Below are 16,730 nucleotides of genomic sequence, written 5' to 3'. Positions count from 1 at the left end.
AACATTTATTAATGAGTAATGGGGAATGTATGAAATATGAGTCACAATATGAACAGTATGTAAGGGTTAAAACTCAAGTAAATCATTACTTTCTGATTATGTGGCAACTTGCGTATGATTAGATATGATTGGCTAATTATGAATTGACAAACTGACTATATGCATTAACATAGTAAGTTTGTCACAGTGAGTTTAGGACACACTTCTAGTAAATCAGACACTTTCAAACCCATCTTACTTACTGACAGTGCTCACATCTGTCAACATGTGTACCAAAAAAACACACATACAAAACTTTAATTATCTAGCTGTCTGCGCTCTCAGGAGCAAGTTTAACATCCACCTTGTCGGTTTCTCAGAAGCACCCCCGGTGGGTCACGAGGAGGGGCAAGAAAGGGTCGACTTACGGGTGAAAGGGAAGGTATTTTTAGGTTGTTTGTTTAGGTAATCTACTCGTAGCTCCCAGACGACAGCCTGTCTGGGGCCTCAAAACACCTTCTATTGTGCATGTGTGTGCGCGCGAGGGTGTGTGTACCTGAGAACATTGTGACTCTCCATTATGTGTGTCCACAGGCAGTTATGTGCACTCTCTCTGCGTGTGTGTGTGTGTGTATGTGTGTCAGTAAGTGTACATAAAAACTTTCCTGGGTCACTAGCTCTTCAACAGCTCATGTCAGCCCGATGACGGTCTGCTGGTCTCCACTGTGGCTGTCACTGCTTTAACCTTTGACCTCTCCTTGTGTCACTCAGGCCTCAGTCGCTCTATACCACTGTCCCACTCCCTCTCTCTCTCTCTCTCTTAAAACAGGATTGAGGTCAGTGCTGTTGTGGAAGTGATACCCCCCCCCCACCTCTCTCTCTCTCTCTTGAAATGGTGTCAGATCTTGTTCACATGGTATAGCTTTGCATGATGTGTGTGAGCCTTCCAAAGTTAGCAACACATGTGTGTGGGTACGTGTGTGTGTGTGTGTGTCCCAAAATTTTGCTTGTGAGTATATGCGTTGCCCTGCCTAACCCCAGGCTAGTTGAACCTGGCCTTGCAGGGGGAGGCCGGGCGGGGGGCTGCAGGGTTTGTAACAAGAGCCTAGGGTTAATGGCTTCTGCTTAGACAGGGTTACTCTGCTAATGTGTTACGCTTTAGCCCTTTAGCTTTGATGTGAGGACAGACGCACAGGGACGGCGATGATGGGAAGGGACGGAAAAAGAAAAAGAAAAGGCTGTGAGATTCAAGGATTCAAATGCACGGCGAGCTTTGATGTAAGTGTGCGGGACCACTGGAAGAAGTCCAGGCGAGTTTTTCTGGATCATGTTTTGTGTTTTTTGGACTCTACGCCTTTTTTTTCACTCCAACTATGTGTACTGTCTCTTCCCGTCCTTTCCTGTTATCTCACCTTATCTTTATGCTCTTTTTCACCACTTTAGGGTGATGCTCAACGCTTGGCTTAGAGAGCTGCCAAAAAATTTCAACATGACGTACTTTATTTTCTATCTTAGCACCATGAACAATGGATCTCTACACTCCAGACACAAAGGACCAGTATATCTCACATATTCAACATATTTTTCGCCTTGAAGAGGAGATAAGTCACATACATATTGCTTGTGTTAACTCCCCCAAATTACAAAAACATCCAGTATTTCCTCACTCTCTAGCACTATGTAGCCATGCAGAGAGTTTTAGTTTTATTCGTCCATGTTTTTAGATATCGCCCCATTACAAAAGCGGTGAGTGAAATTTCAGTTGTGCAGCTGAAAATGACATATTTAAAAATCAACAGCAGCATCTTTTTCTAGAATAAAATGTCCCTGCTACAAAAAACGCTGTCAACACTTTTTTTTATCCCTTCAGTAGAAAGTAGTTCAAATAAAAACAGTTCAAAGTGAGGTTAATCTGCTCCGTGATACACACAAGTAGTGATATTGATGGTAATATCAACCGCAGCTGCCGGAGGTCGTGACACAACCACACTAGGCTTGTTCAAAGAGCAATCAGCGTCTGTACCCATAACCCCCCCACTTCACCTTTCACATCTCGAGCCGTTTATCAGGCCCGCTAGACAGGAGTCAATTCATCTTTTTCTCTTCTTACACACACACACACTCTCTCTTTCTCTCTGTCGCACACATTCACTCATCACCGCTCCACTTAGATATACCTTTGTGCCCCCGTTTCATTTCTGTCACTTCCTTTTCTCTCAATCTCTATCCTATCTGTTTTCCTCTGTTTTCCTCTCTCCTCCTCTTTCTTCTTGTCCTCACATTCCTCCGTGGTGTGAGGCTTCAAGGGATTGCGTCTTTTTTTCTTTGTCTCTCTCTCTCTCTCTCTCTCTCTCTCTCTTCCCCTTCCAGCAGTATTTGACAGCTCGCTGCGGATAAGGAAGGATCAAGGTTTCTAATCCCAGAGCCGTGCCCTAGCATGGACACACCTCTGCCTTTGGCTGGAGATCTGCCGCTTTGGATCCCGGGTAACTGCGAGACCTCCACATCCCCAAATTACATTTCGGTCCTCCCGCCGAGAGGTTACACCTCAAAGGCATCCCCGAGGTGCGTTTGATACACATGTGCTTTGCATGTCACAGGTTTGATACACATGTGCTTTGCATGTCACAGGTGGCCAACCCCTCGCTGCGCATACATATGTATGCGCAGCGAGGGGTTGTCCACCTGATCTCAAAGTTTGGGGGTTTCAACAGAGGCTGTGTGCGTGTTTGTGTGTCAAATTTAGGCACAACAGAGTTTCAAAGTGGTTCCCAAAATCAGTTCCCATTTGGAGAGTGGAAGAAGGGAGAAACAGCCCCACAAAACATTAAAAATACATCACATCTTGATTGTTTGATGCGTACCGAACTGTGCAGAAATGAGTAATGATTGCCTACAGTAACACAGTTTATATTCTGCATATTCTTCAACTTCAACATATAAAAGCATTATAGGTTTATGTTATGGCCATCAGTGTGTTATGACAGATGGGCCTAAATACTGTAATAGTCATAAACCTCAGCCATTATTGTTATGGGAAAAAAGTCAGTCAAAGACACGAAAGAGAGCGGTAGCAAATTTGCAAAAACTTTGTTGTTGTAATTGAGAGCAAAACACTGCAATAGTTACTAAATTCAGTCAAAACTGACCCAGAATCAGAAAGAGAACGGGTGTAACTGTTGAATGTAATATCAGGTTCTCAAAACATGTCAAATTTAGCCTCCTTTCACTATAAAAAAGCACCCATAGGCACATTATAACCTCAGTGATTGGATATTTCCTACCAAAATGCACCTTGGGAGTTGTAGTTGACTTGTTTTCTCATGTCAAATGGCTTTCTACCTGTGACTCTAGCCTCCAACTGTAAGTCACCTAACTCAGCCCACTTCACACACAACGCAACAGAACAACCTGTACGTATTCCTCAGTCTGCTTCCTACACACAAATCACACATTCTGAGCTTGTGTGTGTGTGTGTGTGTGTGTGTGTGTGTGTGTGTGTGTGTGTGTGTGTGTGTGTGTGTGTGTGTGTGTGTGTGTGTGTGTGTGTGTGTGTGTGTGCGTGTGCGTGTGTGTTTTTCCAAGGAGAATGAACCAGTGTGCCATTTCCTCCACCACCATGATTATAAAAGGGGGGATCTCAGCTCATTAAAATGGGCACAGAGTCCAGTCTCAGGGCCCATCAGATTACAGAGTAGCCCTTTATTGCAAAGCTTTTTGTCATAACCCCCTAACTGATTGCCATGGAGCAGCCTTTGATTTGGCCACTGAACTCTGCGCCCCGGAGAGAAAGGATGACAACGGAAAAGGAAGAAAAGACCACCTACTATCACCCCCGCCCGGCAGGATGGAGGGAGCTTAAGATAGAAATCAGCAGGGAGAAAGAAAGAGAAAAAGGGAGCGATAAAACATTTTCAAGGTGTTTGCAATCAGCCTCCCATTGTCAAGATACTGAGGGGAGAGAGTTGGCTGTCCATCTGAAGCGCTGTCGTGCCGCTTTTGTCTCCGGGGCTCAGATCACACAACGCGATTGGAACGTTAATAGAAGTTTATGATACAGCATGTGATATGCCTGCCGCGACAGATGCACAGAATAAATATAGGACAGATAATGGCTCAGACACACACACACACACAAACACACACACACTCTCTCTGTCTGTCTGCACACACACCCAGTCCTCGCGATCAGTAACACATTGCCCAGGATCAAAGGGATTTCCGTGCAATGGTGAACCGACGGATGAAGTGTAGAAAAAGCACGGTTGCCAGACTGGAACTAAATCTCTTTCCACTTCACTTCCTCCCGTGTTTTTTGTTTCTTTTTCTCTCTCTCTACCTCCCTCACAGCCTCCTCATCTCCATCTCCTCCTTTCTGTCTCTCTCTTGGCGAGAAAGGTCCATTCTGCCTCTCTTGCAAGCACAAAGAAGGTGGCAGAGGCCCTCTTTCTCTTTCAGAACCTCTCTCTCTCTCTCTCTGTCTGAAATAGTCCATGCCCACTTGATGGCTGTCCACTTCTCTCTCTCCCTCTCTCGCTCTCTTTCTGCTCGTCTTTCTCTGCCTATACATCCGTCCAACTCTCTTTACAAACCCCCTCCATCGCCCCCTCCCCTCTCGCTACTCTCCGTCTATCAGCTGAGGGAGTAAACAGGGGTTTTTGGAGGAAAGGGGGGGGGGGGGGACATTTTAAGTGAGCTGAAGAGAAAGAGAGGGGCAAGAGAGCAAGAGGGAGAGTGTGCAGGAGTGCAGGAGAAAATGGAGGGAGAAGAAGGGGAACAGCCGGAGGAATGGGGGGAACGGCGGGGAAGGATAGAGAGGGAGAGAGAGAAAAAGAGAAGGGGGGTGAAAGGACTGCAGGGTCGTGTTGGTAGAGAGCTGGGGTATTGATTCAGGGCCTTTTGACATGCTAATTTGCTTGCTGACTGCTTTAATCGCTCCCTCTTCCCATCGCGGGCTTCAAAGAGGGGATGCTTTTCAAAAAGATGAGGGAGAGGAGAGGAGAGACGAGAGGAGAGGAGAGGAGGATAAATTGTATCATCCTTTTAAACCCCATTCTGACATTTTCACAGCATATAGAGTAAGTCGTTGACGCCAGCTGCCAACCATGTAAACTACCCTAAGTCCACATTATCTGTCAATTATAGGCCATTGATAAATATACAATATGTACTAATTTGCAAAGTATAAGTATATATATTTTGGCAATTGGTGAATTTAACAGGAAATGATACAAGAACATTCACAGATGGATGACTGCAACTTTAAAAAGCTCTGCCAAGTTTATGAAGTCATCCAATTCTGATTAAATATTTCATTTTTTTTACTTATTTTGTTTTGCTTTAATTGTTTCCACCTCTGTATCTTTTACATTTTCTTTGTGCATTGCACCACTGGAGGACAAAAATGCACATCAAGAGCACAATCAAAGATCTAGACTAACATCTCTGACTATATTTTGTCACTTTTTGGATAAATAAAAGCTGCTATGTAGAACAGAGCTTGATTTAAACGTATTTTTTTAAAGACTACTAATCAGTTTGGGCCTATTTTGCCCATTCGGGTTATAAATCAGCCATGTTTCGAGATGTTAAATGACACCTGTTGCTATTTAACTACAAAAATCTAAACAAATCCTGAGACCATGAAGATCATATTTGCACTAAAGCTCAAATCAAAGCAGTACCTCATTTGCTCTACACACTGTGTCTGCTATGGTAGCATTTTAGTGGGCAGATTTGGCAATTTCACATCTTAACATACCATTATGTATCATATTAGGTATTAAAATTGTACTTTCCACAATACAATTGAGGCTAAGAAAATCCCACTTGTTTCAAATGTAGTTTCTCTCTTTGCGTCAGTTACTTGAAATGAGGCGGGAGAAATAACATCTATCCAGAAATGTCCTAAAAAGGAATATGATTTTCATCGGAAAAAATGAGCTTTTTAGAACTCAATGAGAGTTAAATGACTTAAAGATGGGTATTCTTGGCCGCTTATTCATAGGCTCTGTAGCTGGAGCTGGCGCAGTGGGAGCACTACGGCCATCAGCCCGGGTCATGCTCGATCACCGGTGGCTTCCTGCCCTAAATGGGACACCGAGCGCAGTAAGAGAGAGAGAGAGGGGGTGATGAGTGTCAAGAACTGCGAAAGGAACAAACGACGGGGCAGGACGGCAGCCCAAACAGGAAAAACATTTCAGCACCTCAGCTAATGACGGCTGAATTACCACCACAGACCTCCTCCTCCTCCTCCTCCTCCAACCAGTCAAGGGAGGATTTGTGTTGTGTGTGTTGGGTGGACTTTTTTTCCCCCTCTATCATTTGAGCCGAGCGAGAACAGCGTTTTAAACATGCTTTAAGCAATTATTTCAGCGGAGAAGGGGAAGGGGGGAAGTGGGGAGGGGGGTGGCGGAGGATTGCTCATGAGACATTTTGTCCTGTCTTTCTGTTTCTGTTGTTCTTTCCTGCTCTCCGTTGGTAATAGATTCCTCGTCTCTATTCAGGAGCACAAAATGAGCCTCTCTGGTGGCAGGGAGAGTGATGAGTACATTCACCTCCATTCTGCTCTAAGTGTGTGTGTGTGTGTGTGTGTGTGTGTGTGTGTGTGTGTGTGTGTGTGTGTGTGTGTGTGTGTGTCTGTGTCTGTGTGTGTGTTCTAACGCATACTAAAGCTGGAGTATGATGTTGTGACATGTCCTATTTTACACATGTGCGTGTATGTGTGTGTGTGTGTATGAGCATGAATGCACGGCCTTGCATGTGTGTGTGCATGCAGCTGAGTTTCACTTAAGACGTCCTCTCCTGCATGCGCCTGGATTTTTGTCATTTGGGCTTCACATGCACACTCACACTCTCTGCATGTGTGTGTTTGTGAGAACAATGACGGGTGATGATGTTCCGTGTGCTGCCTCCCTCCCAACAGTGAAGGTAATCTCATTATTTAGCCCACTTCCTGCTGCTGCCACCAGAGACAGGCTGATGAACACTAACCACCTCGACCGCCGTTGGGGGGGTAAAAAAAAGACAGAGTGTGAACCGGTGAAAATTACTAACAGAGACTCCACAATAAAAAATGGAGAGAGATTAGACAGGAGAAAGAGACAAAAAAGAAGGGGGGGAAGCTTATAAAGAGCTGGTAAAGCAACAGGAGATTTAAATCTTGAATCTAGAAAAAAAAAACAGATACCACACACACACAAAAAAAATAGAGCAACCAGACCAGCCAGGAAGAAGATACAAATATATCATTTGTGTGTATACAGGAGAGAGGAGGAAGAAAGAGGAGGAAAACAGGAGAGGAAGAGCGAAGGACTGAGGTCTGTGTATTTAAAGCCATTGGGGACCGGCGGGCTAAATATAATTACGTGGTGAATTTAGAATGATGCTCCCAAGCGCATATTTAACACTGTCAACAGGGGGAGAGAGGGAATGGGAGACCTAGATACGCAAACACACAATGAGCGGAGCACGGGAGAGAAACTTCATCCTTAAAACCTCTTAATCCAATATAAATGAGACTTTCCAGCTCAGCAAGGATTGCTGGGAATAACGAGGGAGTGGATAGGGAGAGGGCGGGGGGGGGGGTCTCAGGTGAGAAAATGCTCGGATCACACAATGACATCACGGTCGGGGGCCTAAGCTGTTATGCACACATGTAAGCAGGTTTTGAGGGTATACAGAAATGCAGTTAAAGTGAATTCTATTTGTTACTTTTAAGATATGAATGAAGAAAATAGAGCTAAAAAAAAAAGGAATCCATTTGAACATATTGTGAACTGTCTTTCTGTTTTTGAGTAAGCATTAAGTGTGTTTGTGTGTGTTGATTGATAGTGGTAGTGTAGTGGTGATAGGTTGTATGGGGCGGGGGGGGGGGGGGGCTGGTTTACAGCTCAACCATGAACTAGCATTCTGAGGTGTGAAAAGCGCCTGTCACCTTCACACCTCAACAAAGCTATATCATGAACAAACACACACACGCCAACAAACACAAGTTGAAGACACAGCAGATTTCCCATAAAACACACATCATTGCTCTGCAGAAGCCAAACTGCTGCCAGGGCACTTTGTCTCTCAAAAGTGTCTCTCACTCGCTGACGGGACAAATTGTGATGATTGTTTCCTCATAATGATATACATACATCTCACTGGTCCCCCCCCCCCACCACCACCACACCCACCGCCATTGGCTCATCAACACTCTCACCCCTCCTTTCCAACAGTAGGGAACCCCTCACCAGATGAGGAGCGAGAGGACACCCTGACCCCCACCCTTTCCCAACAGAGGCACAGGGGGAGGTGGTTAACAGGGAAAGGGATCCCAAATGCAAACAGACAGAGCCCCCTCTTATAGGATCTGGGGCCCCTTAGCCCTCAGTGCCCTAGCTGTCCCGCTCGCTTTAGCCCAGGGTGTACACCCTGGCCACCCTTGGCCCACCTCGAGCACAGACACACATACACACACAGCCTCCACAGCTGTCAAAACCCTGACGTCTTAATCAATCCTGGATACACGACCCTGTCAGACACAGCAGTAAGATGGATGCAGAAAGAGATGACCCCTGACCCCTGCCAGGGGTGGAGAATACAACTCCTACGTGCCTTGTCAGCCCCCACCTCCATTCCTCCAAATCCCCAAACTTCTTTTCCCCCCGAAACCTCGCCAGTCTCAGTCAGCTCTGCTGCTGCCCCAAACAATGATGGAGGAGCCAGCCCATTCATCCTGGGCTGGGAACCAGGGGCCAAGGTGCCCTTGTAACCCCACACATACACAAACAAGCACAGACACACAAGTTTGTGAACCCACACACTCGCACACACACAATTGGGTTTGTATGCACCATAGAAAACCTTTAAAGAGGAAGGTTTGTAATCAAATCAACCACATAGTGTGGTGCAAAGGCTGACATACTCTCATACATGAGTTAAAAGTTAAAAGTCAGAAAACACTATAAACAAACACACCTTACACTACAACTACGACTAGATATCTTCCCTTCCCCCTCTTAAAAAACAGCTCCTGTCGAAGTCCCTTGGTTAACATGGTCATATAGCAGTGCCCCTCACCCATAAAGCCTGACCCACGGGGGAATATTAACCAGCACATCGGCGCACTTGAAGGCTGACAGTGGCCAGCACCTCTTAACCCTTCAGTCACTGAAGCTGACCCACACTGACGCCTCAGGCAGCCATGAAGCATCAAGCCCTATGCTTGTTAACCGAAGTTCATTTGAAGTGAAATGTTAAGAAGCTTTTTGAGAAGTGCGTTTGAAGTTACGAGTGAATGAAGTGGATGTGTTGGCACTGTAAATTTAAACAAACTAAAGCAGATGCAGGTATATGTGAACTAAATGGATATATTGGCTTGAAAAGCAATACTGCCAGCTCAGAGGCTGGCAGACACTTCAAGACTGCATTAGTCATATAAAATCAAGCTTTCCAAAATCCTTTGTTGCCTTCTTAGGAGGGTAACAGCTATTTATCTCAAGTTAAATTAAAGAGGAGAGATAAGGAGTCTGTTTCAAGGTTGCAGGCAAAGCAAAGTTACGATACACAATATGAGATCAGGGTTCTCATTCTGATTTGAAACAAGAGTTTATTATGGTGAATTGCAAGATAGAAAGCCAATTCAGACGAGATTTACCTAAAGTCTGTAACTAACTACCCTCTGGTTTCCTTCCCTCAACCCTCCATTTCTCTCTGTTTCTTTGAAGCCGACCCTGGGGACAGAAACCTGGCCTGAGACATCTAAACCCGGCGACAGGAGAGATGGGCAACATTCCAAGAGAACTCTTGCAGCTCAAATGATACGGGTTTTTTTTGGGACAAATACACACACAAAGTGCACACACAAAACCATCTGTGAACACTTGTGCCTCTTTGCCTTCCCTTTCCCAAAGCAGCCAGTGGAACCCCTAAATCACCAGACCTGTTTGTCATGCAATTAGTCGTCTAAGATAAAGGCTCCCTCATAAATTAGGAGAGGTGCAGTGGTCTGTCCCCTTGTTAATCATCCGTGCCCAGCCTCTGACCCCTCACTGCTGAGGCTCTCTGCTTTTTGTGTGTGATGGTAGTGGGTGGCGAATGGGGTGTACCAATAAACCATGGTGGTAGAATTGGTATGCGCTCGTCTGGCCGACTGACAACGTCACCTCGGCTTGGCAAAACGCTGAACATGTTCCACAAAAACAGCTGCTGAATACAACTAAATGCTATCCCCTATACAGCACTTGTATGTCATAAACTACAACCTGAAGTGTGCAATGAAACAAGCACGTTAAATTAGCGTGGAGTCTATGAAGATGCCGAAACACCGTCAGAGATGGTAGGTTGTTTCATGAGCATTGCTAGTCAATTTTTTGTATTCACCAACATGCTGACAGTTCTATCATTTTCCTGATTTAAAAAATATGGAAGGAGGCACTCTGCACTGACCTTAAAACCTCATCAAACAGTCAGGTATAGGATAACGCCAAACCGAAGCTAGAATAAATCGCCCACAAATGGCTATTCCCCCCTACCGAATAGCACTATTTCAACCCCATCTCACAACTGTGTATTTTCATTCCTCTCATACCTGCTTGGAATGATAAACTCTTTCTCTCTCCTTCCCGTTCTCTAAAGCTGTCTATCTGTTCTTCCCAGCTCCGAACCCCATCGGGACTAAGACAAAGAGTAGGTGGGGGTGAAAGACACTGAGGTAGTGCGAACCAGTTGGAGCTCTAGCCTCCTCCTTAGTGTCACCGATTCCTCTGGGATGCATCCCATTGCACAACACCTCCCAGTGGGCCTGCTAATTACTCCATTTGCAATCATCATTGCTTCTATCACCCAACCAGATACTGGAAAGAAGAACTCAGAGAGTGGGAGAGCGAGAGTGAAAAGAAAAAAAAAATCCAACAGAGTGAGAGGTGGGTGAATCGAGGGTGGGAGGAGAGGGAAGGACAAAGAGAGCGAAGCATGGGGGATAAAGACAAAGAGACAGAGCACAAGGAAGAGGGGAAATGAAAGAGGTAGGATACTGTACAGAAAGCTAAAGCTTGAAGGGAGAGAATGATGTATAAATAGAGAAAGGGGCAAAAAATAGGCACCCAAAAACAGTAGACAAATGTCAGTTCTTTACCTTGGCATTCTGCATTGCGCTCCTCGTATCCAGGGTTGCACAAGCAGTTCCCAATAGGCACCAGCCACTCTCCATCAGCTCCACAGTACATCTTGGGAACCTCCTTCTCCTCTGAATTATCCACGCACGAGCCTCGAACTTCCACAAGCGAGGAGGTATCTGCTCCAGTGATGGTATCAGGAAACTGGGCCAAGTTACGCACCGCTAAAGGACATTTCTTGTAGAAGACCCTGACGGACACGAGCGCAATGCACGCTCCAACATCCTGGAAGGCCAAATAGAAACCTTTGCGGGTCAAGGCGCCCACGTCCCGCACCTCCGTGTTCAGCTTCATGATGCGATCGCCGATGTCCACCTGAGTGAAGCTCTCGTCCGCGGCGATGGTATCGATCTTGCCGAACTGGTTCTCGCGAATGTAGCGCTCTTTGTCATTGTTGGACTCGTAGTAGTAAAGATTGAAGGTTTCCTTGCAGGTTCCCATGACCCCCGGGAGGCTGTTGCAGTCTCGGAGGGTGAACTTGATCTCGATGTAGACACGCTGGGCACCTCCGCGGGGGATCCAGTCAGTGCGGAGCCAGTTGTTCTGGTTTGGTTCCATGACGTTACACACCTGGTACGTCCGGATGGGGATATTCTTCTCATCCATAATGCTTACTTCCTCCCACTGGGGAAAGGACACAACCATAAAAAATGTTTAAAAAAAAGGTACCTCTGAGTTTTATTCTGCAATCAACAAATGAATGACCTATTTTTGACCTACAGAATATTGAGTTCCATACAATATTTAAGGAAAATTAGATTAGGGAAAATGTTATGGCAGTGTCATTACACTCTCATAAAGGTTTATTAAGAACATTAGAGAAATATCAGAACTTAATTCTCTCCTAATGAAAATAAGCTATGCGAGTATCACACGTAACAGTGAGCCCGTCTATGTCGAGAACAAGTTATACTGTGCAAAAGAGCATGCGTGAAAGATTAGTCAATATTTGAATCTCAGCAGAGCAATTAATTGATGGCTAAACTTAATGCATATTTTATGAATGGCACCTAATAAACTTGTTAGGTCTTAATGTAGAATCATACAGATATTAATATTCATTGCTTCTCCTCGACTGTGAGAAAGGAAATTTGTAATTAGTTCTATGCGTCAGTAATGCCTACAGTTCAATTACTTGGGGAGTGGTTTACAAAACCCTCTTCAGACACACACACACACACTGAGAGACCTGGATGGCTCAGAAGAGGAAAAGGGAAAGAATGAAAAACAGGGGATTACAGGGCTGCAGAAACCTAGGTCTCTGATTCAATGCTAATGATCTAATGTGTGCCTGCTTTACGTCTGCATACGTGATGGGGACTGGGAGACAGATGCACACATGTTCGCTGGTGTTGTTGGTATGAACTCATATGAGAGAAGGGGGGGCGGGGGTGCTGACGTGGGGCGCATGGATTAAGTTATCCAGTGCGGCCTGGCTTATTTTTCCTGAAAGGGAATGTTTGTTTTACTTATGATAGAGTTCCCCTCTCGACAGAGCACTGTTGAGCAAATACAAGCATGTCTTGAGAGGCTGGTGTTCCCTTAAGTTTTTCACCGTGTGTTTTAAATAGAGTCTTTGACTGAGCAGGGCTGTAAACAAGAGCAGACAGGCTTCTGGCTGCCGGAGCTTCAACCATTTTAAAAAACGGTACGAAAAAAATAATAACGGAACAGTGAGACTATGGGTTTGTGCTGCCAGATTTGATTTGACGCCTTATCATAAACAATCTGGTTTAAAGACTTATTTCCCTGGAGGAGGAGGAGGGCAGGATAATGCTAAACATAGCTGCGGCTGTATGATTTGAGAAAATGTCTATCATTCCCTGCTGCTCCATTCCACTCTGCTCTCTTCCTTTTCGCCGCCCCCCCCCCCGCCCCCCCACCTCCCCCCTTTGTTGTGGAAATCAAGCGGCGCTGAGATAAGGCTGCACCTTTCCCCCCCGATAGCAAGGAAAAAGGGGAGAAAAAGGCCAATTGGTCGTAATGAGAGGGTGAATGCGGGCTCGCCGGGCCTGCCAGGACCCTGTCAATCACTTGTTTGTGATAAAATGGCCGCGGGGGAGAACCTGAGCATGGCAGCAGCCAAGTTCAGTGAGGAAATAGCTCTCGAGCAGAGCCTGCAACAGCTGCACAAGGTGAAATTCTGCTCCCCAAGGTTCATATTCATTAGCTGACATGATTGTTGCTAATTTGTATTAATTTTCATGAAACATTAAAAGGCTCACTTATGCTCATCATCATTTCTACGAGTGGGACAATTAGACTGCTTAATGATAAAACACTGCTGTGTGTTTATCTTCATCATGTATTATGTAGGTTATCACTGATTTTTCAAAATGATGAAAATGAAATTGTTGACCATTTCTTAATGATCAGATTTAACACTCAGCCCTGACCCTGGCATAGCTGCGGCCCCTAGTGTGGCCCCTATTCTTCCTCCTATCAGAGCCACTGCAGGTATCCTAATTAGACCAAGGGATCATGCATTTGGTTGACCCTATTCCCCGTTGCTTTATAGCTTGATTCAGTCCTCCTGCGGCAAGAGCTGAACCCCACTGCACTTTCCCCCTTATTCATCCATTCCAGAGGACCCTCTCTCAGCTGCCAAGTTCCTCTCTCTCTCTCTCTCTCTCTCTCTCTCCCTCTCTCTCTCTCTCTCTCTCTCCCACTCTTTCTGTCTCTCTCTCTCTCCTCGCCTCCCCCCACACCCACCCCCCCTCCACCCTTCGACTCAATGGTGGAAAGGGATATAAAGTTTCTCCACAAAGGCCGATTCAATCCACCGTCTATTCAGGAAACCCGACGCCCGCTGCAGTATCGGCCCCTGCATCTGACCATTACAGAGTGGTTAGAGAGAAGGAGAGCGAGGAGAAAGGGGAGCAGGGGTTGAGGGTGAGGGGGCTGGAGGGGGGGGGTTGCCTGTAGACTGGTGGTTCTCAAAGTGGACCCCATGGGGCCCTGGAGGGTGTTCCAGAGGGTTTCCATACAGCTATATCGTAAATGATTTCATATGTTTACTGTAAGATACTAGAAATTGTGCCTTGATCTCACCCTTCACCCGGTGCAGCCAGCTGTACAATTCAATACAATTCAATAAATCAACAACAAATACATGACCATAAACGGCTCACCGGGACAGCATTATCAAAGGGGGCTGTGTATCTATTTGGAGCTCCTGCCAATAATGGATTATATCTCTCCATTTTTGCTCAATAGGGGACCATGCGTCCTAACAAGGAGACACTTCTTTGCAGTACTTACCCCTCCTTCTGTCGGGTTGGCGACCCATCCCAGCTCCCCCTGTACAGATCTGGAATCCAATAACGTGACTGGAAAACAAGAATGGGAGAAGTGAGCACGCAGTCTCAGTCCGTCCATATACAACATCAGCATTGGCACGTATAATCCACTTATGTCTAACACACCGAGGAGGAAAATTGGTTCCCATTTCTTTAAAAAAAAAAAAAGGAGGAAAAAGGCTTAATGAATTCAAATAGCTGTTGAAACGATTTATCAAATAGAAAAACATACTCTATTTGAATGTCGGCACAGAGACAGAATAATGAATAGGCTAATGAGCGTTAAAAGTAATAAACTTGTAATGTTTTTTTCTTGTGCGCAATTCCCTACTGCGCTTTACGCACGTCGTTTAGATTGATTTCCTTTACGAAAAATATTTTTACACAAATGACAAATCCATTGTCCCCCGTGTGTTTTAATATAATGATTTTTCAGTTTGCTCAGCATCTGCTCAAAGCAGGTTTGATGTGGTGAGAATCAATTACGGAGCCGTCTGCTTAAACTTGGTCGCTGAAAAAAAAAACGCATTAAAAATGTTCTAGACAGGCAGGCTGACACAATAGTTCTACTTTTCTCTAGAAAGAGTAAAAGGTTGGGCCTGTGAGGCAAATTAAAAATGTTTTGGCTTCACTTAATTGGTATAGATAGACTTAGGCTATTTCTATTTTTACGCTTGTTTGGAATTCGGTGTGGTTGAAATACTTAATGAACTGCTCAGTAAAAATTAATGAATAAGCCCGTTATGCAAGTTCATAGCATAAATTATTAGGTGCAATAAATACGGATCCATTTTTATGTTAGAAACACTTGTTTCATATTTAAATGAAAGGAATCAACGATGCATCATTTTGAACTTTGATGCAACATTTTGTCGATCAGCTTTGCTCTAGAAAACACTGATCTACAGGACACAGACTGTAAGCAGTAGTCTGTTATTGTTTTTGAATAATATCAACTGTTTCATTTATTGCTATTTGCACTGGGAAGCAGGATATAGTCTGTACGGGGCCTAACATTTTGGAAATGGATACACTGTGCCCCGGGACCCCGAACAGGCAGCAGACAACTCCAGTCCCGAAACCCTCCGAGCTCCCGGTATGGCACACCGTGCTCAGTTTCTACATCTACACGTTTTGCACCTGATAGAGCATAACCCAATATGTTTTATGGATCTTTGGGAACCATTCTTGAAATTGGCGTGTATCTAATGCATCATTTAGCCCCTTGATTCAATAACATTTCAGCTTTGAGTTCTGGTTTTCCTGTCATTCTCGCAATCACCTTCCACCAAAAACACCTCCTGACAGCCAGAGCGATTACTGTGAGGAATTCGGAAATTGATAAATAAAGAGCAGCTGGATCAAATCGGATGTTGTCGGATTTGCGAGTCTCCCACTGATTCGTAAAAACACTTAATTTATGTTCTTCAAGACGTGTCAGTTTTAGTGAGATGCTTTACGCAACATTACATAGTTGTTGTTTTTTTTGGCTTGACCTTCTCTCTTAACAGAGACAACAGCTCGTATCGGGGCTACAAGTATTCCTGCTCAGGCTTTCGGCAGTTGGCACGATCCAAGTCCGAAACAGCCGATGCCCGTTTGGAAGCCACTGTTCATTCCAGCTCCGTTCAAAATAAAACCTCGCAAAAGTCGCTGAGTAAAGATGACTGTCGATGTTTTCTACTATTCAACTCTTCGCGGCTCCACGCACCCAGCAACTGGGGGGCCACGAACGAAGTGGGGCTCCGCAGCGCAAAAACGCACACGGAGACGGAGCGGGGATGAAGTCAGAAGTCCGCGGCCAGTTATGTTCTCCCAACAACCTTACCTTCATTTGGGGGGTATATCCGTGTCGTAGAAACCAATGTAGAAATCCCAGAAACAAGAAAGGTAGCCGTGAACAAAATCCCTGCCATGAGTGCCATTTGTGTGGTTGTTCCGTTTTTCCTCTCCTCTTTTTCTTTCGTTGCTCTTCTCCCAGGTCCTGCACTCTCTCTCTCTCTCTCTCTCTCTCTCTCTCTCTCTCTCTCTCTCTCTCTCTCTCGCTCCCTCGCTCTCCCCCTCTCTCTCTTTCCCAGTGGAATATGGGATTGAAGCGGACACAGTGAGAGAGACGCACCGAGCGCACCACAAACCAGGAGGCGGGTCTACTCCGTGCGCTCTGACGCGGCCCCCGTCAATCCATATAGGAAGGATCGTGGACAGGGGGGGGGGGGGGAAATAGGGGGCAAATAATAATTAACTACCCTCCTCTCCCTCAGTACACCCCCCAAACAACTCACTCTCTCGG

General features: G+C 45.4%; 1 protein-coding gene across 2 annotated transcripts in view; it reads right to left on the bottom strand.

Annotated features, from left to right (window-relative positions):
* The window catches only part of epha4l (eph receptor A4, like), a 58,409-nt gene extending 41,983 nt beyond the window's left edge, over positions 1-16,426 (bottom strand). The window contains exons 1-3 of one of the 2 annotated variants that reach the window (XM_062418446.1): positions 16,269-16,426; positions 14,403-14,470; positions 11,102-11,765 (exon numbers count right to left, since the gene is read on the bottom strand). In XM_062418446.1, the coding sequence (XP_062274430.1) occupies positions 11,102-11,765; positions 14,403-14,470; positions 16,269-16,365 (829 nt within the window). In that variant the 5' untranslated portion in view covers positions 16,366-16,426. The remainder of the gene's footprint in view (positions 1-11,101; positions 11,766-14,402; positions 14,471-16,268) is intronic. The other variant, XM_062418445.1, reaches the window with a different exon arrangement.
* Positions 16,427-16,730: the final 304 nt, after the last annotated feature.

This window comes from Scomber scombrus, chromosome 5 (genome assembly GCF_963691925.1).
Source record: "Scomber scombrus chromosome 5, fScoSco1.1, whole genome shotgun sequence".
Taxonomy (NCBI): Eukaryota; Metazoa; Chordata; class Actinopteri; order Scombriformes; family Scombridae; genus Scomber; species Scomber scombrus.
The sequence above is the reverse complement of the archived record's forward strand: the minus strand, read 5'-3'. Positions and strand labels throughout refer to the sequence as shown.